This window comes from Rhizoctonia solani, chromosome 2, assembly GCF_016906535.1.
Source record: "Rhizoctonia solani chromosome 2, complete sequence".
NCBI classification, from domain to species: domain Eukaryota; kingdom Fungi; phylum Basidiomycota; class Agaricomycetes; order Cantharellales; family Ceratobasidiaceae; genus Rhizoctonia; species Rhizoctonia solani.
Genome location: NC_057371.1, coordinates 2,715,776 through 2,742,062, shown reverse-complemented (window position 1 = coordinate 2,742,062; position 26,287 = coordinate 2,715,776). Strand labels below are relative to the sequence as shown.

At 47.2% G+C, this 26,287-nt stretch overlaps 6 protein-coding genes across 6 annotated transcripts; 1 reads left to right on the top strand and 5 right to left on the bottom strand.

Moving 5' to 3' along the window:
- Positions 1 to 2,491: 2,491 nt before the first annotated feature.
- RhiXN_05463 (uncharacterized protein) lies at positions 2,492 to 3,136 on the top strand (the record flags this gene model as incomplete). The annotated part of the gene is made up of 3 exons (XM_043325279.1): positions 2,492 to 2,911; positions 2,957 to 3,060; positions 3,115 to 3,136. 3 exons carry the CDS (start codon positions 2,492 to 2,494, stop codon positions 3,134 to 3,136), a joined length of 546 nt encoding a protein of 181 aa, XP_043177698.1.
- Positions 3,137 to 3,757: 621 nt separating this feature from the next.
- RhiXN_05462 (copper transporting P-type ATPase) lies at positions 3,758 to 6,678 on the bottom strand (the record flags this gene model as incomplete). The annotated part of the gene is made up of 3 exons (XM_043325278.1): positions 3,758 to 6,301; positions 6,347 to 6,466; positions 6,514 to 6,678. The coding sequence occupies 3 exons, from the start codon at positions 6,676 to 6,678 to the stop codon at positions 3,758 to 3,760; spliced, it is 2,829 nt and encodes a 942-aa protein (XP_043177697.1).
- A 3,022-nt stretch (positions 6,679 to 9,700) lies between these two features.
- On the bottom strand, positions 9,701 to 10,431 carry RhiXN_05461 (uncharacterized protein; the record flags this gene model as incomplete). The annotated part of the gene is made up of 4 exons (XM_043325277.1): positions 9,701 to 9,815; positions 9,876 to 9,952; positions 10,015 to 10,175; positions 10,227 to 10,431. The coding sequence occupies 4 exons, from the start codon at positions 10,429 to 10,431 to the stop codon at positions 9,701 to 9,703; spliced, it is 558 nt and encodes a 185-aa protein (XP_043177696.1).
- Positions 10,432 to 13,595: 3,164 nt separating this feature from the next.
- RhiXN_05460 (uncharacterized protein) lies at positions 13,596 to 14,432 on the bottom strand (the record flags this gene model as incomplete). The annotated part of the gene is made up of 4 exons (XM_043325276.1): positions 13,596 to 13,731; positions 13,785 to 13,942; positions 14,003 to 14,166; positions 14,225 to 14,432. 4 exons carry the CDS (start codon positions 14,430 to 14,432, stop codon positions 13,596 to 13,598), a joined length of 666 nt encoding a protein of 221 aa, XP_043177695.1.
- Positions 14,433 to 16,072: 1,640 nt separating this feature from the next.
- On the bottom strand, positions 16,073 to 16,712 carry RhiXN_05459 (uncharacterized protein; the record flags this gene model as incomplete). Its single annotated transcript, XM_043325275.1, has 3 exons — positions 16,073 to 16,234; positions 16,295 to 16,458; positions 16,514 to 16,712. The coding sequence occupies 3 exons, from the start codon at positions 16,710 to 16,712 to the stop codon at positions 16,073 to 16,075; spliced, it is 525 nt and encodes a 174-aa protein (XP_043177694.1).
- Positions 16,713 to 24,429: 7,717 nt separating this feature from the next.
- Positions 24,430 to 26,208, bottom strand: RhiXN_05458 (uncharacterized protein; the record flags this gene model as incomplete). Its single annotated transcript, XM_043325274.1, has 10 exons — positions 24,430 to 24,512; positions 24,566 to 24,859; positions 24,908 to 24,978; positions 25,035 to 25,156; positions 25,219 to 25,401; positions 25,456 to 25,537; positions 25,587 to 25,628; positions 25,684 to 25,894; positions 25,952 to 26,032; positions 26,094 to 26,208. 10 exons carry the CDS (start codon positions 26,206 to 26,208, stop codon positions 24,430 to 24,432), a joined length of 1,284 nt encoding a protein of 427 aa, XP_043177693.1.
- Positions 26,209 to 26,287: the final 79 nt, after the last annotated feature.

The following is a 26,287-nucleotide window of genomic DNA, read 5'->3' as shown; positions in this document are numbered from 1 at the left end:
GGTCGCAGCCAGTAAAGATGTTAACGTTGTGAAATACATTGGTTGTATAGGCGACGGGATTCAGATCGTGACAACGAACCTGGTTTGGCCATGGCTCACTATATACCAGATAAATAATCCATCGATAGGTTGAAATGCTAAAGCGAGACTTCTCCAGGAAGTGACGGGGGATGGGAGAGAAGACGGAGGGTGCACCCTTTCAGGTGACAGAAGCATGTGGTGGTGCTATAGGAGCAATCTGGGACATCAAGTAGTTGATTGACGAGATATTCAATTACCAGCTATAGACTTGAGAACCGTTATTTATGAATGATCTAAGAAGCGATGTAAGAATGATCCAATAGAAAACAAATTCTTTTCTCGTTACTTCTTCCGTCTTCATCGTTAAATACATTGCATTGCACGTGGATCAAGATGGTTATATAAGTCTTCCAGTGCTAGGGTGGAGAAGCCATTAGTAGAGAGATCAAATTTAAGACAACTACCGACCGAGCGGTATCCTGATCATTTGGTTCAATCCGCCCAATCTTGATATCAGGCTTGAGCATATAGCTATTGCGGCTGAATCAAAAGAGGGTTTCCAGCTGAATGGGTGCTAGCTTGAGAACCCTCCGTTATCATCATCATGGCCTTTTTACACCATGGACTCACTATGGAAAGACCTAGCTACTGGTCAAGATGGAAGCAAGTACGGCAGAGCCGAGTCTGGGAAAGTTCTCAGTAGGACCGGTGGGTAGAATCTTGCCGTAAAGTCATGTGAAGTGATCTATTCGCTTTAGGAAGAAGGAAATAAACCACTGGGTTGGGCCCCTGACTATTAATCGGATCCAAAGCAGACTATTGCCGTAAACGCAGAAGGAGAACCACTCAAAAAAGAGTTCAGGGCGTTATCACATTTTCATCAAAGCGAGTAAGAGGTTGCGGCAGACCTCACGCATGAAGAAGGAATGGGAACATCCGACTTCTTAGGTCAACTATTGACTCGCTGATTGAAAAGAGACACTCAATCGAGAAGAAATATGGTTCTTGATGTTATCTTAATTTTGGTAGATTTTCAAGATATGCATACGACAATCAGCTGCCTGAATATAATTATGGTTTCCCGTCGTTCCTATGAGCCCCTAACGGTCACAGTTTGTTCAAGCTGAGGCCCGAGCCTGATTTCTAAAAGGGCATTTTCTATACTAGAGAGGAACGATTACGAATTAGTGTAATTCCTCAAGTATTAAGCATACAAAAGGAAATTAGGGGCTGTGGGTCGGAGCCTGCGGAGACGCACTAGCCCAGACTTATGCGTAGGGTCGCGCAGAGAGGAGTGTAGTTTGTCACGTGAGCATGTAGCTCCTTAAATATGAATCAAAAAAGTTTGTCACGTGATCTTTTTTATTCATATTTATAACAAGCTACATGCGAACAAGGCAAACCGCTCACAGAACCGAGGCAAACTACACTAAGAGAGAGAGGGAGAAGGAAACAAACCGAGAAGACGAGCGCAAGAGAGGTAAGTTGCTCGGGAGGGCCGTGAGACCCGATGCAGGTGCCATAAGGGCGTGATAAGAGAGGCCAAAGGGGCGGGAGAGAGGCGGTCATAAGGACGTAACTAAGCGATCGTAAGGACGTATCTACGCGGACGTAAGGTCCTACAAAGGTTGAGCAGTAGCCGGCGAGCCTCCCAGCTTACCGATTCCTGACTTGAGTATCAATTCAGCTACTGCCTCCAGTCCCGGCAGAGCTCCGAACAGTTCGTCCCCGATGCGTTTGGATGATGCGCTGGTGAGGATGTGCCTAAATTCCGCCCTATTCGAGCAGAAAAGCATGGCGTAGCGCGGAGTGGGTTCGCTCACGTGAGCATGAGTCTCGCTCGTTCAACCATACTCTTACAGCGCATTCGATTCCACATCGCATCTTGATTTTCACATTGACCACTGGATGTTCTCACGCTCCGCTCTCATTGTTAGGTTTGGCCACCCACCCGCAAGTTCTGCTCGCGTCTCAGTGCCCCAGCTTTCATCCGTGCACCCCGTGCCGGATCCCACACTCCTGCTGGTTCCTAACGATGAGCATGTATGCGTACTTTATGTATCTATTAGTAGCTATGTATATGGTTTTATATCGGATACGCGGAGCCACCAACGCCCAAGTCTACAATATATTGACTACCGTAATGGCATATATTGTGGCTGATAACCGAGACAGTACTGCCAGTAGGGTGGCGGGTCCCCGTGCCGGATCCAGCCACATAAATATCGCTAAGCCCATCGTGTTCATCCCGGAAAGCATGAGTATTACCCGATGTCATTTGTTGTACTTCTATGCCTGAGAGCATAGTATGACCATGTCGGATACATATCAGCCACATACACCACCAAATGATTGATTAATATGTGAACATTGGGTGGATTTCAAAGCTCGGACAACCAAATGGTATAAAGCAAGGGCGAGAGCACGGTGTTGCTCATCGCAAACTGAACTCGACTCGACGATTGCGAATATGTTCCATCTCACTCTCACTCGCCTTTTCGCCATTTTTCTCGCTGTCGCAGCCTGTGCGACCGTTGTGTTTGCTGCCCCCGTCAGAGCCGATAACCTCATGACTCGAGGTGGTGTCTGTACTGAAAAATGCAGCACTGGGGAAAAAGTCGTCGAAGAGCTGTCCAAGTTACGGTCGGATGTCAAAACGTTGTTTGAATCTACTAGGTGCGGTCTTTTGCTAGCTATTACCATCTCACCTTCTAAACTCATCATGGACGATCCTCACAGCGGAGGCACAAACCCTGCAGGCAAGATCGAACACATTGTCAGTCTTTTCAAGGAGTCTAGCAGTCGCATTGCCAATATGGATAAAGACCAAACCGGGGAGTTAAACGGCCAGGCCGAAACAATCAGGAACCTATTGAGTAACATCGAAGCTGTAGGTCCTACTAACAGGACTGGATCTCAACTGACGTTCTCACAGGACGCGTATGGGTACATTGGGGAAGCGGTATCGGGGCCCTTGACTCTCCCCAACCCTCTCGGAGAGGCCCTCGGTAATGGCATAAAGGATCCTTTTAGTGTCCTGTAAGTCGGCGTGTTCTATGGTATTTATCAACTATTTACCGCGTACATCTACAGAAAGGAATTTTTAAGGGATTAGGAGGGATTCCCCGTCCCGTATGAATTATTTAGTACCTTTCTGCGAATGTTCACAAATAGGGAATGATTGAAACCAGAAGTTCCGAGTGCTGTCATTCAAGTACACCGTGAAATTTAAGATTATCAAGAGTTCCAATCTAAATTTTATCCAGAATGGGTTCCATATGCTTGAGATCCGATCGGAATGCCCTTATATTTAAATGATACAGACTATCAAAGTCCTCTGAAGCGTCGCTTTGAATAGAGCGAAACTGAACTATATCCATATGTAGATCTTTCGACTGACCAAAGTGACAGGCTTCAACAGCCACTGATATATTAGTTGACAATCCGTCATCCATAGCCGAGCTACAATTGGCGAGTAGATCTTGAGGTCGTGAAAACAAGTTCGACTCTCAAGTTCAAGGAATATTACAAGACTAGCTGCACTCGGCTACAGCACCTCAGTATATGCCGCATCACGTGACACAATTTCCAAATCCAGCGTTTATCGCCATATTCACATTGACTAGATTCACAATTACATTCCAAGAAAAGATATCAATTCCAAGACGCATAAAAAGCAAACGAAAAACAAAAAACAAAAACACATAAATACCACAGACGCAATATAACCACACCGCTATACACGATCCTCCATCTCGACAGGAAGCGCCTCGTACCCCGTCCTCTCCCTCCTCGTCCTTCCGAGCCCTTTCACTTCCTCCCACACCCCACGAAGCACGCCCGGCTCCTTCTCATCCACACCTTCGATGACAGGCCGTTTCCAGAACCTCAGGAGGAGACTGCTCCCGACGACGCTGACGCTCGAAGACGCCATCGCTGCGCCCGCGACCATCGGATGCAGACTCACGCCCCACGGGAGACCGACGCCCATGGCGAGGGGGACACCAAGGATATTGTATACGCACGCCCACACGAGGTTACGTCGGATCGTCGCAAAGATCGAGCGCGACAGGTGGAGTGCAGCCACGACGTCGAGCAAGGACGAGCGCATGAGCACAATGTCCGCCGCCTCGACCGCGATCGACGTCCCGCTCGAAAGCGCGATCCCGACCGAGGCCGCGACCAGCGCCGGCGAATCGTTGATCCCGTCTCCGACCATCGCCACGCCCTTGCCCATCTCCCCGACTTTCGACGCTTTGCCCTTGGGGGACATTCCAGCCCACACGCAGTCCCGAGGGATCCCGACTTCTTGAGCGATCGCGTGTGCGGTCGGAGCCGAGTCACCCGTCATGAGGCATACTTTGATTCCCATCTTCTGGAGCGCCTTGATCGCGGGTGCGGACGATGGCTTGGGGATATCACTCATCGACACAGCCAAGATCGGGAGCTTGCCGACGCTCGCATAGACAACGGTTCGGCCCTTGGACGTTTCCCGGTCGGTGAATTGGACGAGTTTGGATGGAAGAGGTGAGTCCGAGATGAATGCGGCGCTACCGACATAGATCGTCCTGCCCACGTTCGACGATAGGGTCATGCGGGCCTTGACACCCAACCCCGTCACAGACTCAAAGCTCTCAATCGTAGGCTCTGCATGGGGACCGAGTGTTTCCTTGCCATAGTGCGCAATCGCCCGGGCAAGCGGATGTTCCGAGCGGGCTTCAGCGACGGACACCATCGACAAGGCGTCCCGTTTGGTCGTTTGGCCATCTGCCGCAAGGCCCTCGAGCGAATCGGAATCGTCCCCGCACCAGACGAGGTCGACCAGCGTGAGTTTGCCTTCGGTAACGGTGCCGGTCTTGTCCAGTACCACGACGCGGACGTCTTTGCTTGCTTCGAGAGCGCGGCCGCCCTTGATGAGAATTCCGTTCTGAGCGCCGACACCCGTGCCGACCATGATCGCCGTTGGAGTGCTTAGGCCGAGAGCGCACGGGCAAGCAACCACCACGACCGAGATACACAGCTTCAAACACACCGCCAATTTGGTTTCTCCGGGCGCGGTGAACAGTTTCGGGAGGGACTCGGGATTAATCAGGTGCGAGATGATCAGCCAGACCAAGAACGTGACGAGGGCGAGTAAAATAATAGTCGGCACAAAGTATCCTGCAACTTTATCAGCAAACGCCTGGATCGGGGCTTTACTCGTCTGAGCTTCTTCCACAAGCTTGACAATCTGCGCCAGGGCCGTATCTTTTCCTGCACGAGTGACGAGCATATCAAACGTTCCGAGACCATTGACGGTTCCCCCAATGACAGAGTCGCCCACTTGCTTGAGAGCCGGGACGGGTTCGCCGGTTACGGCCGATTCGTCGACTGTCGAGGTACCCTTGAGGAGTGTGCCGTCGGCCGGGATCTTGTCACCTGGTACGATCTTGACGGTATCCCCTACCTGGACCAGCTCGGTGGCGATCTTTTTCTCGACGGTGCATGCGGGTGCGTCGGTGTAGATGGTCGCCATGCTCGGGGCGAGGGCCATCAAATCGGTAAGGGCAGCAGAAGTCTTGCCCTTGGCCAGGTTCTCGAGGTATCGTCCGAGAGAAACAAAAGTGATAAGCATAGTCGAGGTATCGAAGAAGACGGCGGGACGAAAGTCGGGGTTCGAGTTGAACATGGCAAAGAACATGGCAAGGAACGAGTAGATGAATGCGGATGTGGTACCCAGCATGACGAGAACGTCCATGGTTGCGCTGCCGTGCTTGACCGCCTTCCAGGCATTATGATAGAATTTACGAGCGATCCAGAATTGGACGGGAATAGTGAGCAAAAAGACCAGCAAGTCGCCAAGGTAGATGCCAGTGCAAAGCCGGTAACCGACAATAGGCATGAGGAAGGGGATATGCATTGCGACCATGCCGATAAAGAATACGGGCACGGCAAAACTAAAGCTTGTCCAGAAGCGGCGGCGCCATTCTTGAATTTCCTTTGTCTTGGTAAGCGATTGCATTTGGGTCGCATCATTGTCGTCGGCAAGGACGGCATCGAATCCGCAGTCTTCGACGCATTCGACGATTTCGCGAGGATTGACTAGCGCTCGGTTGTATTCAATTTGAGCGCGTTCGGTGGGTAGCGAGACGGCGATGCTCAAGACTCCAGGAAGGGCAGCGACTTGCTTCTCAATGGTCGCAACGCAAGAACCACAGGTCATTCCAAATACACGTAGTGCCAGAGTGGAAGTAGCAGCTGCAGGAATAACAGTCGCATCGAATCCCATGTCGGATATTTCCTGGAACACAGTCAGAGGGGTCATATGAACCAATAGAGGACATACCTCGGCGATCTTGTCATCAGTCCACAACACCGGATCGTATTCGACCACCGCCCGTTCAGCAAGCAGCGCAACCTGGATCGAGTAGATCCCTGGCTGTGATCTCAGACCGTCTTCGATCGACTGGGAATAATGAGCCACAATCCGGAATAAAATAATAAGAGACCGACCTTGACACACGCGCCACACGTCATGCCCTCGACTCGAAACTCGCTCTTGATTGCTTCGGCTTCCTTGTCCAACAACGCATCTCCTTCCTTGTCAAGCGCCATCCTCGGCGAGCGGGGGAAAATAGCAGAAAATGCAGCAGACAGAGGAGCGGTGAGCGACTCCATTTTATATTATTTGTTCCGCAACTGAGGTCGTCTGTGGGAGTCGCCGACTGATGTTTGATGGCTCCAGGCCGGGGATAAAAACCAAAGCAATAGGGACTCAAGACCTGCTCGTCGTCGTTTGTTCCAGGTCCCGTTTTTGCTTCCGGCTATGCTAATGCGTTGCCGAGTGGCCAAACAAACAGCGTGTCTAGGCGATAGAGTATAGCGAGAGAGTGTGTGCTCGTGCGCGGAACGAAACAAGAACACAAAGTGTTATATGGTCGCGAGGGAAAATGCCGCTACCTACTCGGCTGGGTTGATCCCCGACAATTTAGCTCACACGGCCCCTCGGCGCTTACCAAGGCTACGCATATTCCGCTCAGTCAGCATTCGTTCCGGCTCTGGATTACTCTCTCTACTATCGGCCTCCGACAATGCTGCCATGTTCCTCAGCTCGCTCAATACGGTCGTTGCCGACAATACGGTGATCCGTCTGTTCACTCAGCCTGATGCGGGCTTGTCCGGCACATCAATCCCCAAGACAGGGTCAACCCCGGGTCCGCCGGAACTGATATGTTCAACACGGGCGTGGATACACGTACACTCTCAATTGGCCATTCCCCGTACATACACATTTGTCTCCACGACTGCGCGACCTTGCCGCAGCAGACTGTATTTTTGTATTCCCTCCATTGGAATCCAATTAGGCTGATAGACCTGGCCTTTCTTTGCGGTCCTCGCTTCTTGGGATCTATGTTAGTGAGTATCGGCTGCGCAGCGGGAGGAATATCACGACATGTGGGATCCAGCTTGATTATTCCAACCAGGACGTCCGTCTGTTGAAACGGCCTGGCCCTATCGATCGGCACAGCCACCGTGGTACCAGGCTGGTCAAACGCACTGATTGATATTACCGTATAATCAACTAACGATAGAGTAGTCAAGAGGAATCTTTCCAATGCAAAATATGCGCTATCTGGTTATCACTCGTATCGATTTAGGTTCAGCCTCGGACTGCCTACACAACTGACCAGCGTTCACCGCGACCCAAGGCTTGGCATTAAGGAATTTCATCCCTATGATATCGTATCTATGATTACTCTATCCTTTACGCCTAACCATGCCTAACCGGAGCTAAATTTGAATATTCAACTACAAATTGATCCATCTCTGCGTTTGTTCTTTGCGTTTAACACAACTGATTACCCTTTTCGTGCTCAGGGAAAACAACGCATCAGAATGTTTTTTCTTCCGAGCCCCGAGCGCTTCTGATCTTGGACAGACCTTGTCTTGCTTTCAAATCCGCTCTTTGGCCATCCACGAACTGGGGTCAATAGAACTATACGAGAGAGAACTACACATAGAATTCGCAAGGATCCCCCCCCCCAAAAAATTTGAACAAAATAACCCATCGAATTGAGAACAAAAAAGTCTCATCCCATGCCACAGACCTTTTCAATCTACAATCTGATCAAATACCCATTCACCACTTTCAATCAGAGCCAATCTGGGTGCTCTTCCGCTCCTCATCTCTGGGACCCGGTACCGGCAGCTACTCCAAACCGCACAAGGTTTGATCAGTCCAGGCTTTCTGACTTGCCAAGGGCCCCAATTTAGAACATCCAGGAACCGCGCGTGCCCAATCCATCTGGGCGCGGTCGGGCTACCGAAACCTCCAACGAGGACTGTATAGGTACTCTTCCCGGGGGTATACTGTGTACTATCGCTAGATGGGGTCTTTATATTCCGACCATTCCATTTCAAATGTTACCTGTAATGCTCCGCTCATTGAATCAACTCGTCACTTGCATACCTTGGTAACTTGTTATCACGTCTCTCTGTCTTTAACAATTAGTTTAATAGTAGAGAAAATTGCACGGATATCAATTAGCTAACTCGCAGGCACGTAAGCGTCCCTAGACTATCCCGCAATGATTCATTTTGGTCTCTCTACGAAACTCGTCGTGCAGGGCCCGCCAGCGCTCGGGAGCACCCGTAGTTGTCCCCACGCCCGTCGAACTCTATAGAGTCTTAATCGGTTGTCAGCTATGCCATTTCGAGTGAGTAATGTACGCGTCCGACCAAACTTCCTGTGCTGCTCCACGAGCCTCTGCGAGCGTGAAGGAGAACCATGAGATCTCCCAATCGTTCGCTAGCCCTGGCTACTTTTACAGAGCTTCTATTTCCACTAGGACCGATCGCGGGACATTCACGCACCCATGGACGCGCGCTCTCGGCTCTTATAGGTGAAATTGAATGTTTTATGGTGCTAGCCGTGAGGTATTCCTGCGTTCGAAACCCGGACGAGCTCTCTTGTTGAAGCGCAGGTATGTCGATGCTAAATGTAATGTATACTCAGCTTCAACTATGATATAGCGAACTGTATTCAATGTACCTAAATGTAATGTATACTACAGGTACTTGTGAGACAACACGAAAAGATAGAAAATAATCCGTACTTTACCTCAGCTTCGACTATGATATAGCGAACTGAGGTTTACATGAAAAATTCCGTGAGCATATATGCGAATAGTACAAACAGATACAAACGCGTCACTTGGACACGTATACAACTTATCTAGTTATGATACTGATATTACAACATCTCTTAACTTCAGCTACAGACCCTCTTCGTACCAATAGCGAATGATTTCCGGCCACTGCGCTGGATGTAGTGCGCGTGCTTAAAGCTCGAACCAGTTCCATATATCTGTTTGAAATTGAGTGTATGCTTTGAAAAGTGAGTTCAAGCCGATGTGTGCAGCAAACAAGGAGATTCAAGTGAGGTTGACGCCAAGATAGATAAAGAAATAAGTAAAGTGACTTATACCGGATTGAATCTCACGCAAGTGATCAGTTAAGAAGCATAGTATATGTATATTAGATGGATACAAGAACAAGGCGACAGCTACTTTAAGCTACTTAAAGATTCAGACTAGATCGCTAACAGTCAGTTTAGACAATCTTAGGCCGAGAACGTAATTGCCCAATAATGCCAACGCGACTCTTGTTTTATGCCACCGTCAAGTCCCTTGGTCTCTAGTCACTGTGCTTCGCCGAACAGGCCTTTAACTTTAAAATTCCCAATAATGCCTGTGTCAGGTATTGTGGCGCTTGCGCCAAATATTTGGGTGCTTGCATCGCTTACTAAGTTAGCCCTAGTAACCAAGCGGTCAGGACCTTTTCAGACGTGTACAGATGGTATATATCTAACTCACCCATTTATGAAGCTTGTACTTTTATCAATAAGAATAGAGAGGTCTTTAGTGTCCTTTTCTGCGGATGGGATTGGCCCCTGTAGTGAAGAAATTTAGCTCTAGTTAGATTACAAGGATTGTTCGACAGAGACAAGCTTACCTTTGGGAGTTCCACAAAGGGTTTGATTTTCACAGGAGGTTCTCTGATTGGTCTCAGAAGATCATTATCAGAACGGGGGGCCTTCAACACCGTATTATCAATGGGGCTGGTTCTATCTTCCAGGAGAATTGTAGGATTGGCGCCGTTTGCGTAGTAGTGGCCTCAAAGAAGAGCGTTAGGATAGCGCTGGGTGCATCAGATTATGAGCATACCAAGCCCCTGATGCTCCGGCTGTAGGTCTGTGTTGGGCTTGGTAAGTGCACTGAACGTATTCGTGCCAGCGGTGTACCCGAGAACTTGGGTACCACCACGCCCGGTCAAAGATTTATCCAAATGAACTGGGGCAGCAAGGGCAGGCACATTGAAGCCCAAAGTCGTGAATATCAAAAGTTGAACGGCAACAGTAGGGTGAAGCATGATAAGTAAGAATGAACCAGCAGTGGGTAGCTATGGAAGGAGTTGGGTCTTTGTTGAGTCCAGTGTCGTATACGCTTGTAGTTTTTTATACCCCCAAAACCTGAGACTTATTAAAAGCCAATCAAACCAACTAGACAGAGTCCGTGGATTTCTTTTTACATTTTGTATTGACCCAGGTTGAGTAAACTATGTGAGAGATTACAGCCACAGAAAACGTTGCTAACCTTGGTTAAAAAATGAATGTCAAACACAGTTTGATTCATAAAGGCCTTCTTCCCACAGATTGACTGGTATTGCATCCTGCATATCACGGCTCCAAAATCCGCAGCACCAAGAAATGCACACAGTATCACTCTAAGACCTAATGCAAGCATCTGGATAACCATAATTTTTTTTTCCATTTTCGGATTACTCTCCAGTCCCATGACTCCTTCCACCCCTTTTTGGGTGTTGCGCGGCTTTCCCTCATGTACTCACGACCGTTTTTAATTAAAATTAAAGTTTACCACCAGCCACTCATTTTTCATCTCCTGTCAACTAGCAGGAGTTGAATTTGTGGCAAAGCTAGTGCCACAGATGCGTGGTACTTTAACAGGTGACCGTTCTTGATATTGTCAATACAGTAGGGTATGTGGCTGCGCCAACTAACCCCGGCTTATTTCAACCCAGTCTTTGGACTGCGATAACGTGATGTAGAATAGAAATAGAATAGGACTTCTTGTGACAGGGAGTCATTGGGTCATCCATTGTGGCTCTATTTCTATTCTAACCCGTTCCGATCCCAGTCTAAAGACTGCCAAAAATCAGCCAAACTTGGTCAGCGTAGCCGCATGTGTTATCAGTTTGCACTATGATATGTCATGGCTGGCTGCTCGTAATGCACTGTTTTGTTCTACGCTGTGCTCTCCCAGTCTAATGATTGGCCGACCGTCCCACAGTCTGATAATTCTCTCTCCTGGGTGTTGTGGGGCTTTCCATATGTATTGAATATCATTTTCAATTGTGATAAATCTTTGCAACCTCCCACTCATTTTTTATCCCCTATTCACTAGCAGGGGTGAATACTGGTAAGTACCCCCGGACAGTATTTGCGTCTCTTCCAGCTTAGACATATCCAACTCTCGCGTAGCACACATGTATCGTCTTTATGGGTAAATCTGCGCTTTTTTTGTGGAGTGCTTTGACGGTGTTTAAGTTATGTTGTATATAGCGATTTACTGTTGTCTTGTACAGTGCATGTTGAAGTATATAGTGCGAATATATATACTTCTTATATATGTGTCTGTGTCTTTGCTTTAAGTCGTTGAGCTCTGATTCTGTTATAAAAGAGGCCGTCTATTTAAAGTGGAATACATGTGTGTTAAATACATTTCGGGATGAGATTTAGTCGCGGGAGTAAACGGTACGATACAAACAGAGATAGGATAGTATATAGTATGAGATACGGAGCATATATGTATATATCTCTTGTGAGATCGGTTGTTTACTTTAACAGTGTATGCTGTTTTTAATTCATAATGCCTGCGACCGTTCTGGATGTGACCAAGGTTTGTGACTATGCTAACTGACCATAATCAACATTGGCCCAATTGATAGACTGGGATAAGGTGGTGTAGAATAGAAATAGAGCGAAAATTCACTTTAAGGGAAGCTAACCAATTAATAACAGCCACCTGTCAAACTACTACTGTCGCTCTTCCTTTAATTTCCCACAGTGAGTCTCACAAGAAAGTTCTACCAAATCCTAACGTTAGGAGAGGCTGATACCTATGCCAAAAGATATCAAAGGTCTCATCTATTCATAAATAAGCCAATATACTGGCTCCATGCGCGCGTTGTGTATGAGATGGTCCGCATATAATAGTGCTTACCAACCAAGGTGGTCATTATCCACATCATTGGTATGGTAAAAATCTACAGATTGAACTAGATACAGTGGTGTCCCTCAGCTTGCAGCCTACTGATTGCCAGATATCTTGTCCGTACATGCACTAATCGCTTCTGGGGGCCCCGGAACAGACTCCGGCACCTCACGCGCACATTTTCCGGTAGATCCGAAGTTAATTAGTGGAGTGGCTGCTGAGAAATCCTGCAATCAGTAGGCTGCAAGCTGAGGGACACGACTGTAACAGGTGTGGCTGCTTCAATAGCGACCTTACAATGTAAGCGATTATTTTGATACCGTGGCGTACCGCCCTGCTTTGGTACTATAGTGAGTGGCGCGTAATTGCAATTGCGAGTACCAACATTATTCTTGAACATCCCCTGACATGCCAGACAGCCCCGATGGTTGCGAAAAGGGATGGAGAGCTTGTATTGTGTACGTTACCACTATCTATCTTGCCGCAATTAATACCGCTCACCTCTAATCCCACAAAGCCATTTCTAATTTTTTCATTCTTCCCATTACTTAAACCTTCCAGGCTCTTACGAAAACCGGGCATCTTTAAAACATCTGTCAGATGGATGCCATTGGCGGTGGCACCCATCTGGAGCGCTATAGGGTGAACATCAGCCAGGCGCAGGAAGTATTGTATACTGAGTATACTAAGCTCCAGTTACATGCGCCGAAAGTCTTCGTTGAACTTTGTTGGACCCGACAATAATGCAGGTACTACTACGCATATAGTTGACCAGAGCCGTATCAGGCTTAACTAGAACCGCAAGGAAAGATATGCTAAGTATAAGAGACATGAATATGAAAATCAAACGACTGGCAGTGGGGCGACATATGTGCTTGTTAGGCGAGAACAATAAATTGGATATATTAAGAAGTACTATTAGTGCTGGCAGGATCAGCAATACGGTGGGAGACCTATGCCTATAGCGTTAGTTCCGTGGTGGCGTCGGTTCCGTGGTGGCATTTATCCTGTTCAGATGTCGTGGCATATTATATTCAGATCCAAATAATTCTGAGTACTTTGTAGCGTATACATCTTGATTAAAATGGTGCGAAATCACTGATGCACACCGGGAAAGCTGCTTGAGTTGGACTTGAGCGAGGAAGCCCTGTACGGTGAGCAAAGTCCGTTTTGATCGGGAGGCTTTATTCAATCAAACGAAGCAGTACACAGAGAAGCACAGGAGATAATACAAGTAAGTACGAGTAAAGGAATTGGCTCAAAGTGAGTCGCTATTCTTTGACGAGGACGCATGAGACATTGTTACGTTGTGGAGCGGTCTCCAATAACCGAGCCGTGTACATTATTGATAGTTTCCAATAATGAACCAAGAGCATTGAGCCCATGACCTACAAGCTGCTCTTGCAATTGTTCCCAATGCGGTTTACTAGCATCCAATCTGCGCGCATGATTAGATGATAGTCGTGTATTTCGATAGTAGTTATAACTCACATCTGTGAACCCAATGTTTGGAGACCACCCAATGCGCCAGTGAGGGCACCTTGTGCAGCCGAGACAGCGCCGCCTATTTGCATAGAAAGGCCCGCAAAAATATCACCAATGGCACGTGTCCTATGTCCTTGCCACTTGGCAGATCGCGTAGTAAAATCCTACAGTTGACAAAATGAGCCTACAGTCTGCCGATCGACGATCCAATTAACAGCGCTTACAGTGAGTATGCCAGTCCAAGCTTTTACAACCTCAGGACCCTTGCCGTCAGGTAGGCTGGCCATACCCTTGGGCAAGTTATTGATTTTGGCGGCAGCGACATTGAAATCCGAAATGATTGCCTTGAAAGCTTCGATGGGGTTGGTACCGGCCTTTAAATGCTCATCTGAGCAGATCAGCTGTATGAGAGAGAGAGGATACCGCTCAAGAGGTGTTAAACGTACCAACTAGATCGCATTCTTTGTTGAGATCGAATCGGAGCTGAGTCAAGATAGAGTAGATAGAACCACCAGAGGCGCGGTTGGCGAAGCAAGTGTCACCACAGGAAGTCACATGCGTCTCCGTACTGACGGGGGCGCTCGATACAAGAGCACCAAACACTAGTACAACAGGCAAGACGGCAAAGAGGCGGGTAAGCAGACGGAGGAGCATGTTTAAGGATGGAAGTCTAGGGACAAGCCACGGTGGATGGGACTAGTATACAGAGGGATGATCGTCAGCGATTTTGTAGACTCCTGAAAGAAGACTTTGACTTGGCGCGCCGGACCAGTTGACATTTTAGAAATTCCCATACTCCCTCATATCAGTAGGCAGTCGGCCCAAATCGTCCCTATATGGATTGTCCCGATGATAACCATTCGCTTATTTGCCCAAGCAGGCAGTAGCCGGGAGACGTTTGACAGCCGGAACGTCTCTCCTAGGCGAATAGACGCCCATCGTAGACGTATGGGTCACGAGATCGGATGCGCCGAGCGCGTTTGTTATATTGCAGAACCTGATAGATTAACTTGAGCGTTGAGTTAGCTGGGTGATTTGCATGATTAGACAGCTACCTTTGTGTCCGATGGAATGCTGTGATCAAAATGGTGATGTTTGGTCGATGTCTTGAGGATGGACGCGCTACTTTGGTGGTCTAAGCATAGAGACTGGATATTTGGTTCTCCCCTCCCCGTCACGTACCGTGTCCTAAGTTTCGAGGATGGCGATCCATTTTGAAGAACGGCTGTATACGTGGCCGATCGACCAAAGTCTTTCTTTTCTTCACTTCGATACCAATTTCTCATGTTGCGACGGTGAATAAAGCCAATCACGCAAAGCCAATATATCCGCGCAGAAGAAAGATATGGCTTCACTTTGGATGTGACTTTGGTAAACAGCCACAAAAAAAAAGCCCTGCTGGATGCAGCTGATAGACACATTCTCGTATGCTCTCGAATTGGCCAAGGCAAAGGGAGGTTGTCAGTCGTGGCCAATTAGAAATTTGAACGCTTGCGCGCGGCGCTTAGCAAACACACATTTAAATAACGCGTCCTATTAGTGTTGCACACAATACGCATATACGGCAATACCTGTTCTCTTGCGGCTTAATTGCCAGGGCATAGCTAACAGAATATACTAGAATCTACCGACAGATACACGCTATTGTCATATGTGCACCACAAAAATGGTTGACTACCGAATATCTAACAAAGACAAAAGTGACCCCGCGATTCCTTTAGTACCCCGGTTAGGCACGTTGCTCATTATGTTCCTATCCTTTCCGTCTCCCTGCCCCAGTCGTTTGTGTTTTGCTACATGTACCTTGTAGTGTCTCTTTCCCGCTGTAGAGGCCCGAAGCCAAGTATAATACGATGTTAATGCTGCAAAATTATGAGTATATAAAGGGCGAGTGCCTCGAGCCAGACTCGTCTGAGGAGGCTCTACAGGATTGTCCAAATGCTTTTCCACTGGGAAAAAATTTCATTGAATCAAATATGAAGCAGTACACAGAGATAAAGGGGGAGGGTGCCAAAAACAATCGAGGTAAGGAGAAATAAAGGAGTTGGCTCAGAATTAAGTCGCAATTCCTTGATAAGAGATGAAGTGAGGTATTCTTATGTTGTCAGAGGGCGTGGAATGATTCAGCCAAGAATTGAGCCCTGTATACCATCGATAGCTTCCAAAACCGAACCAATGTCAGTTGACAATTGCCCCAAAAGTTCACTTAGCAATTGTATCGATTTTTCGTTCCTTTCGTCAAGTACGAGCGCATGGTCAGCTGAAGATAACTATATATGTCAATAGTAACCAACTTACAGTGTCGGAAGTAATTTTTGAAGGATCCTTATTATATTCTCCAGCAAAGTCCGTAAAGCTGCAATCAAGTCGCTCAATGCTTCGGAGATACTCGTAGAGATGCTATTGATATCGCGTGTCCTATGGACCTGCAACTTGGCGAATTGCTTAGCAAAATCCTACAGTCGATGAGATGAGCCTATAGTCTTCCGATCAGTGATTCAATGGGCAGCACTCACGCTGAGCATGACAATAAAAATTTCCACAACCTGGTGATATTTGCCGTCAAACACACAGGGCTTGTCCATGGGTAAGTCGCTTATTTGGGTGGTAGCGGCATTGAAAAGCGGAATAATGTTTCTTATTTCTTCTGTGGGGTCGACATTTGCTTGAATATGGTCATCTAAACAATCACCTGTATCTGAGAAAAGATATCGCTCAGGGCATATTGGACATACCAATCTGGGTGTATCGTGAGAGCAGGTCGGGTTGGAGCTTTTTCAGAATCACGAGAATGGAATCGCCGGAGGGACAGTTGGCGAAGGAGGTGCCACCACGAGCAGTCACATGCTTCTCCGTGTCGACGGGAGCGCTCAATACAAGGGCACTCAAGGCCAGCACAACAGGAAGGACGGCAGTAAGCAGACAGAGACGCATGTTTAAGGGTGGAAGTCTGGGAATGGGTCACAGTGACACAGAGGGACGATTGCCCGCTATTTTGTACGCTCCTGCAGGAAGACCCCGGCTTGTCAGTTGACATTTTGTAAGTTCTGATGTTGTGTGAATACGTGGTGTCAATAGGCAGCCAGTCCAAACGGTCCTCATGTGAATTGTTCCGATGACAGCTATTCACTTATTTGTCCGGATAAATAATAACTGGGTGAAGTTTGGCGGGTGGAACGTCTCTTCTTGAGGGACAGACGCCCATCAGGCACATAATTATAAGGATCACGAGATCGGATATGCCGAGCATGTCTGTTATATTGCAGAACCTGATAGATTAGCTCAAGTGTTCAGAAGGTTCACGTGGTTGGATATAACTACCTTTGTGCTCCAAGGAACATTAGGATCAAGAGGGCAGTATCCGAGGAAGGAATGCATTATCTTGATCATCCGGCATCCGGACATCATGTTTGCTTCTACCCTCTGGTGTCGGTTCAGGCTCCAAGGATGCTGGCTCGCCGCGAATCATAGCTATATCCATGGGCCACCAGCTATAGCCACTTTACTCTTGAGTTCAGACCGCTTTCTCGCGCTATGGCGGTGAATAAAGCCATGGCCAATTACGGAAAGTCAACATAACCGCGCAGAAGAGGGATATGTTTCTACGTTAGATTTGACATCAGAACGACAAAAGACCATAACATTCTGCCGAATGCATTCGATAGAGATATTCTCATGTTCCCTCGAGATAAACATAGCCAATCACGAATTTGTCGAGTGGAGGGAGTTGCCAAGTGGTGATAGAAATTTGGACGCTCGCGCTCGGCGCTTAGCTAGTAGACACTTAATTTATTCCGCCACGGGACCTGAAACACCGAGCTTGGAATATCGTCTGAGCCATGAAGTGCTCAGTACTAAGCTAAAACTCTGTCATCTCAGAGTCGATACATGAGAAGGTACGAAAGGCCAGTCACAGATGTCCACCTCACCCTCAGCACCGTGGGTTCCTGTGTTGCCGAAAAGAACCTCCTTCATCGTTAGATCTAATCGTCGGAACCTGCTTCGCTCACCACAAGCTTTACCCGAGTGGGCTTTTGCCCCTTTGTATGTTGACATCGGCTACTAATCCTGTTTATTTCATCTCGCAGTCGGATTATCAATGGGTTTGGCCCGAGAGCTCCCCCAAAATTGCATGGTTCGGACTCATACTTGGAGCCGGGTCCACATGAATTGATTATGAATATACTAGACTATACATTACACGTGGACCTTTGAAAGATCCCCTCTCCCAAAGAAACCCCTCGATAAGAATCGTTAAGATAATTGCAGTGATCGTATCTTGGGCTAACGTGATCGGTAGATGCTGTTTGACAATATATCCAGATGCGTCAATTATTCGTGAGTGCCGGACTTTTTGGATCAAACCTTGTTTCCATTTACAGCCGTGTACTCCCAGAGATCATAACGACAATGGAGGGAGTTCAAGGTTCGTAACAATTGCTGGGACTCCGCACCTTTCCTGTCCCTAATAGGACTAGGAGCCTATCATAATCAGCGACGTTCTTAAGTTTTCATTGTTTTCACAAGACGAGTTTTTGCTAAAACCAGTGATTCCATCCGACCGGGGCCTTGGTAGGATAGAATGAGGAAAGGATAATCACTGGCCGCAATAGTGTCTTATCTCGTCAAGGCTTACAAAGCAATGAATGGCACAATGGGCCGGGTATAATTGCTATCAGTGGTTCAACGCACTGGTGACTGATGAGGAGAAGCGGCGACTAAAAAATGCGAGGTAAAAGCAGCGTCTAGCCCATGTGCATCATTGCTCAAGTATCGTGTATTCGGGGCCCACTCAGCCTATACTTTAAAGCGCCGCCGCTGCCGCAGGTTTTCTCTGACATTTTCCCTCTCATCCATATAGTACTTGATATATTTTTTTGCCTTTGAATAGATTCGCTTTACAACAACCACCGTTCTACTTACATTACAACACTACTATAATGTTATACATAACCCAAAAGCCATCAAAATCCACGATCTTAGTGAGAAGGATTCAAAGGAGTGTTGATCTCACAAACCAGGGTTAGAATTCTGCGTTATAGTAGGTTAGAGTGATCTGTATCTAAAAACACAATAGCTCCCTATCTTCACCTGCGTCCAGCAATTAATTACAAGGTGATCACATCCGAATGCTCATCGATATCCCTGAACTTTCTTGTGATGATGTTTCACTAGGTGAAATTCGATTCGGTTGCTTCGAAATGTGGCTGTGGTAAGACGTTGCTTGTGCCTGCATGTATATCAACAGATTGGACCGGCAAAGTTCGTCACATGATTTTTAACTGTTATCGCTTGACTACGGTTTCCACTCGTTAGAAACTCGGAGAATCGATGTTTTCCCAACCACTTACTCTGGTCCACGCTCTGCACTCTACTCGTCTCGGCTCCTTGGAGATTGGGCCGCAAAACGTAGCCGTTTTTGGTCCACTTGTGCTCTATCACCACGGCTAATGCTCCTTACAAGTTTTAACTCTGGTCATCCATCGCAAAGTTATTTCTTCCCCCATATAAATCAGGTTGTCTAGCCGAGATTTTTATCTCATCTTGGACCAGGGTTCGGCTCCTGAGAATCCTTCGACTCACACCACTATCGATCTGTATCTTATGGCCTCGTAATCTGAGCCTTGAGAGTGTTTGGCTACCTGTTATCTGATGGGAACTAACGCCTGATCTGAGCATCTGCATACGAGCATCTATCTGAGTACCAGAATACTTGACCTCGGACTACGCCTAAGGCTATCGGAAAAGCCACTGGATTAGGGTATTGCATGACAAGTTGGAAGTTTCTAGTGTGGATTAAAGCTTATCCTGGGATATGCAATTCATACAGCTAGGCTCCGCATATGAGAAGTGGGTAGGATTAGTTATAGCCCACGTGGAGCCAACATCGTAGGCCTACAATGCAAACCCACTACAACAGGCTGCCTTGGGTGTGCGCATACTTTGGTAGAGATCAGGTTTTATCTAGCAAACTCATAATGTCATGGGTTCGGTCCCGCTGCAACAGCCGATGCACTACATATGAAGTAGGTCTCTATTTGGTGATCATTTGTACCGCTTGTGAATATCCTTGACTATATGACTTGGACCCGTGCTGCACATCACCACCGTTGCATTCAAGTACTCTGATCTGGCCATAAAAACTTACTATACAAGGTATTGATATCGATTCCTCATAAACTCCAACGCATTCAAGCTTGGTGGTTGTGTTATTATTTCTATAAAATTCACCTCGGCGTAGCGATTCTGGTCAAAAATCTTGTGCAAGGCTAGGTTAAACCCAGAGGCCAGCTATCTTCCTTTGAAACATCAAACACATAATATCATGCAACCCCGCTTCTGGCTAGGTTCAGTATTTTGTATTCTCCGTGACGCGCAACATTCGTGTAATCTACATGTATACATCAGCTTCTCTGTTTATTGGATTTCACTGGTAAGCATCCCTTGTGGCCCAGCACAGTGTATCACGCTTCCGAATTTTCGATTGTGATAAGCACGCTCATCCACCAGTATAACTTGACTATGATAGGATCGCGCATGGAGTTTCACTGGATACTTTGATTTACTGTAGTCGTTTTCGCCGTTCTCCCTCTTAGTGTAGAACCACTTCAACATTAAATGAAATCAGACCAGCGTTTCGCTTTGAAAGTACGTATTTTGTACTAATTCGTGGGTACCCCTAATGATGGGGGCTTGTAGTGGGCGTTTATGCTATGCTGAACTAGATTGGCGCACCCTGGTTGCACCTCATCAGATAACAAAAAGGGCTCATTAGTTACGCCGGACTAACACTTTTCCGTGTTGATTTGCTCATACATAGTATGAACAATTTCTCTGCAAACAATTACCGAGGCGTGAAAACTCGCTCCCCCTATAACTTTTGCACAGCCTTGTGGACCAATACCATGGGATAGCCTAATTTCCATTCGAAACTGGGCACATATTCGGTTTCACATCCGAATTAGGAGAGCGCCAGGCGCCATAAGCATCCAAAGAGCATCAACTAGAATATTTCGTCAGGGCGTAATGTATGGTTTGATCCAGATGTGTGCAAACCTTGTGATGATGTTACAGGATTTGCCTTGTTTTATGTGAAGGTCTGCCCGTCTATATGCGCCCCACAAATCTACTACCTCTTTCCCTTTCAGTAGTATAAGGCTATCACTCTGCCTTTGTAACCAATATAAATAGCGCTATTTACTGTGCTATCGGATCATCACGTCCCAATCAGACAAAAGCTATGGATCAAACGATGTTGGGAACTCCAAAGCATGAAGACATGAACGTACACCCAATAATTGGATATCAATGAACAGTTCGGTCCACTAGCTGCCATGTCCAATGAGCTTCACTATAGGATCAGTACAATTGGATATTTTGACATACGAAGAAACACGAACGTTAAGCGACAGTGTTTGTCAGTTAAGAATCAGTTTGAGTGCAGCTGTGGAAAACTAGCCGGCAATGTAAAAGCATGGAGAGTATCAAGGCCTAGTTGTGCTTATTAGTCTCCTACTGGCTTTCTGCTTCTTTACCAGCCCTACCTTTGGCAGAAGTACGAGCGTTTACAAAGGGCTCGATCTGGGGAGCTAAGGGGGAATTAATTCTACTGACTACCAACATATTTAACTAACGGTAGTTAGTATAAATGTACATTGACTCCTCTTGAACAAGCACCTTATCATCGATCGAGAGCTGGCAGACTGTTTCTGGATTTCACCCACCCGATTAAAGCGTACAATAGCCAGAAACCTGAGGCAAACAACAAGGTTTAGAACAGCATTGGAAAGTGTACTGACTGTTCTTCTTCACGCTGAAATCTCACGCTCTAGTACACCCATGAGTCAAAGCCTTCATAAATATATACATGCTGTACCTTCCAAGGTTTGATTTATGGGAATTTCCGGCATCGGTGGGTGCACGGGGTACTTTACTATCTTAGTATCTTGACTGCTTGATTATCATGATTCGTGGTCAATTAAATGACGCTAACTGCACACCCACGTGGATGCACATATGACCCATGGCCAAGATTCACGGCTAGGTGGCTATCTCACATGTACTCTCCCCAAGTTGTCGCAGGCTTGACAGCTACAAAGATCACAAGCGGCTGAATTTGGTTTTTAATGAATGTAGGACTGATCATTTTGGCGGGCGAAGTTTCGAATATGCTATGTACCTTATGGGCACCAGGGAACCATTTCAGGAACACTAGGTCACTGCTGATGTCGAGGTTGAGCTATAAGACCGAGATCTCTCGTACTGCAGGTCCTTTCAACAACACTGAGCACTAGCCCAACTCAAATCCCTATCACTCATATTTTTACGCCCTCGCTGCACTCCAGCAGGTTTGGAAAATAATCCAAATCCTTGTCATTAGGTCTTTGTTGATCATCTTATTTACCACTCAATTATGAACAACCAGCCTCCTAACGGTAATCCGCCTGCTGAAAATCCTGCTGGCAATGCGCCTGGGGATAATCCTCATGGAAATTCAGCTGCTGGTAACGGCAACGGCAATGGGAACGGCAATGTCAATGGCAATGGCAATGGGAACGGTGGAGGTGGGAACAAGTCCGAACCACTACACGGGTCTCTACGGGGATTTCTCGAATAACCAGAGTGTAAGTGTGAGCCTTTGTATCATTATAGCCCTTCTGACCGATTGTAACCGCTGTTGACTTAGATTCAGGAAAGCCTTTTAGATTACCTGAGGGTTGTAGTCTCTGTGATGGAATGTACTCAGTCAGTCGCTGATAGACACACCGTGGAGCCCTGTATTTGTTAGTCTAGATGGAGATTCAGCGTCTTGTAGCTTCACTCGTGAGGGCTCAGAAAGTTTCAGGTCTTACAATTAACCCAATCACGGCGAACCTCAAAAGTACAGAAAATTCACATGATGTTTAGATTTCGCCAGCACTCCGCATATAACGCGCGATTTTTTACGTCCAGAAGATTCGCGCTTTTGGGGTCTACTGTGAATAAGAGGTCCAAGGTTATTCAGTATATCAATCCATGGTTCCCCATATACCATCGCTGCTAATGTATGTGTTCAACCCTACTGGTTTCAACAGTCCGTACAACAAACAAACTGAGTCCACAAGTCCTGGCATCTTAGTTGAAGAGGATGAGTCTATGACAGTGCCCTCGACTCTCCCTCCGTAATCACCGGAGCATTCCTCAAATACCGGATTAATGACCCACGCGGAGCACAAACTGAGCATCCCGAATATGTGGTGAAAGTGAGATCCAATCCCAACAAAAGCATTCGCAAGCTGAGACCATTGAACGTATCCAAACGGGATACATGCCCGAAGAGGACTTCGAGTATAATTGATAATGCTGTGGTACTCCACTTACCCCGCGAGCGGGCTTTCCATCCGGATACATGTTTATTGAGTTTGGCCGAAGTCTATAAGCTCCTGAGGATAAGGACAAAACGGGCCCTCTCTTGAATAACAGGTGACTACCCGGTTATTTGTCCCGTGGCCACCACGTATACCAAGTCTACTCGAATCGCTCTGTGAAGTCTGGTGAGTATATCGTCTCCTTCTCCTGGTGGGTTAGTATGTCCTTCCCGTTTGTCTTCATGTTTACCAGCTTACCAACAAACAGGCAACCCGTTCACAACAGTCGTACGGTCCCAGAAGGACTATACTCCGCATATTCTCGGGAGCTTGTGACAGATTCCTTGAATTAATCTATGCATCTTCGGAGGCATCTCGATCAACAGTTCTATAAGGTGTACCTTGAGTTATTTGCAATAATATGCGCCACCCAACTTTGCATGATGGAGATGTATCAATATCCAGTTGCACCCCCCATACCACCCAGAAGGCAAATGCGCTGATCCGGGTTCCAACGGAGTAAAATATAATTTTCAATACAAGATACGTCCTTCACTTCGATCAGACGTAATCTTCCATTATTATGGTGCCGCTACGCACCAGCGGAAGCTCATAAATGTAGATCAGTGTTTCCGGCAAACATAGAGGATCTTGATCGCCGCACATGTTCTGGGTTGACACACCGAGCATGTGCATATCTTCTGCGTCAGGTGGAACGAGCGATCAGCGCCTGCGTAAACACCCCAAAGGACTAACCAGGCACCCCACTGTTCATACCTCGCACGCGCTACAAGCGTAGGTTCTCGGCGCCCGGTTGCTCATGTGTTTAATGATTGCTAAGTAGGACGCTTTAATGAAACAAGGAAGGAATCGCGTTGTTCTTCAGCCAGGGCCCCAGTGATGGTTCAGATGAGATTGTATCGCTGTGCTCCCCTCGTGGCTCTACATGATAGCGCTATGAGACTTTAGGTCATATCCGCTCTATATTCGGTACAAGGATCGTCTGTTGCGTGGGAAGGTCTCTGAAACGCGGGAAACATGATGAGGAAACGTGGACCATTAGTCGACAATCGTCGTTCATTGATGTTCAAAAGGGTATACTTCGGCGAAGATATCCCGCAGACAACTCATCTACAAACTGTACAGAAACAACCGGCACCGTGATACGCATGTGACAGATCCATAGCATCATAACTGAAAACAAGAAAGCAATCAAAGTAAAATGTCCCGTTCAACCCAGAGAATTTGGTACAACAGCTCAAACGTGAGTCCGTAAAATGAGGAAGATAAATCAGAGGAAGTAGTTAGGTGTGACCTTGGTAGGAGGGAGGATTACTAGGTATCTTTGCGTGTAAATCGGGAGTGCTTGCTGAACGAAGACGATTGGCTGGTAGAAACAGGTGAGTCGACAGTGTATGAGCTGGTGGCTAATAGTCTTACATGCTCCTATGCTCGAGCCATGAGATGCCCGATTTCCAGCGAGTAGCAACCGGGCACTGTCACGGTATCGTTGGGCGGGTGTATCGAGAACAACCTCTGCTGGCTCTGGAGTCGCCTGTCTGGTGGTAAAAGGGGCCGGACTAGGCACGATTCTCGGGTCACCCAAGTGAGTCATATGAGGAGTAGTAATAAAATCAGGCCGCTGAGAGCTGGAGATACTGCTCTGGCTGTTACTATTTGCAGCATGGTATGAGGGTGGTGCATCGCTATCTCGATCCGTTCGAGAACGAGGTACTGCCCAACGGATAGCAATGCAGTAAAGTATCCCTAGCAAGAACAAACCAGCAATCACAATGCCGACAATAGCCCCGACTGTAAGTCCTCCTGTTTTTGCGTAAGGCTCGGTTCCGGCGCTAATAAATGGTCCATTGAGATTGAGGCCCTCTTTTGAATAGAATGCATCACTCACCTTTCCACATATCTGAAGAAGTCAAGCGTCGCGTATTTTCCGTCCGAATCATCATGTGTGATATTAATGGTATGGGTTCCTGGAGGAAGATCGGTTTTTGACCAAACAAGACGTTGAACAAGCTGGAGCAAATAGTCAGATCCAGAATACAACACTGGGATCCCAGGGGCCTTGGTATACACACAGGATTAAGCGAATATCCCCGAACAATCTGCCCTTCCTCATCGTCATCAATTCGAATTCGAAGTTGGGCGTGATCGCTATTGGTGTCGGTAAAGTACCATATTGCGGTTCCATTAAACGTAAATTGAGCACTCGCTCCTGACGACTGAGTCAACAGGCTGCGTCGAGCGTAAAACATTCCATCCTACATAGCCATCAGATCCACAATTATAGAAGAAAGGAAAGCCTCTACCTCTACCGGCCGCCAGTTGGGGGTGTATATCATCCTAGGATCAGTGCAATTGACGGTCACAGCTGTATTTGCCACGCTTGAAGCTGCACTGTGGAACGATCATTAGCTGATTTTGACTCCCCAGTCAAACCACTCACAGTCCTGCAGATGTAGATACCGCCCCATCGCCAGAAAGGAAGCTGTCGTTGAAGATCGTTACTCATGGGTCGCACATGGTTGCACAGGTCGACGCACGATACATAGTCTATCATGATATTCGTATTGGGTGGACCGGCATGCCGAATCACCAATTGGTGATCCCCCTCTGTGAGGTTCTTACTCCATACAGGTTGCTTATACATAGGCGTTGAACTCGTTAGATTGACAAAATCTTCAGCCTGTCCGTCGATGGAAACTGCTGCCTGACTAAAGTTGCCTTGGTCTGCGTAGTACGTTACCGACCTTCCTATGCCGGGTGCGAGGTGTGAGCTCAAGACAAAACTCATACATAATGGGCGCTTACCTCGAAAAAATAAAACGGCTCGACTGTAAGGCGCATCCGAGTATGTTGACGTACTTGCATAGTGTTGTTGAAGACGATTGCCTGTTGTCCAAATGCCGTAGTATTGAAACCCAAGGGCACTTGTATCCGCGTCATCAATTACCGTTCCAATAACCCCAGACATCCTCGTAGAAGGGTAAATCCAATTTAATCGGGGTGGAAATGGCTTCCTGAACCGGGGAAGGTGACGGCCAAGTCCAAGCCGGCAACTCTGTCATGAGTTGATGGCTTAGTCAGGCCTCTCACATGACCCAGGGGAGTCTCAGCATCACCACGGTTGTGATTGGAGAGTATTAG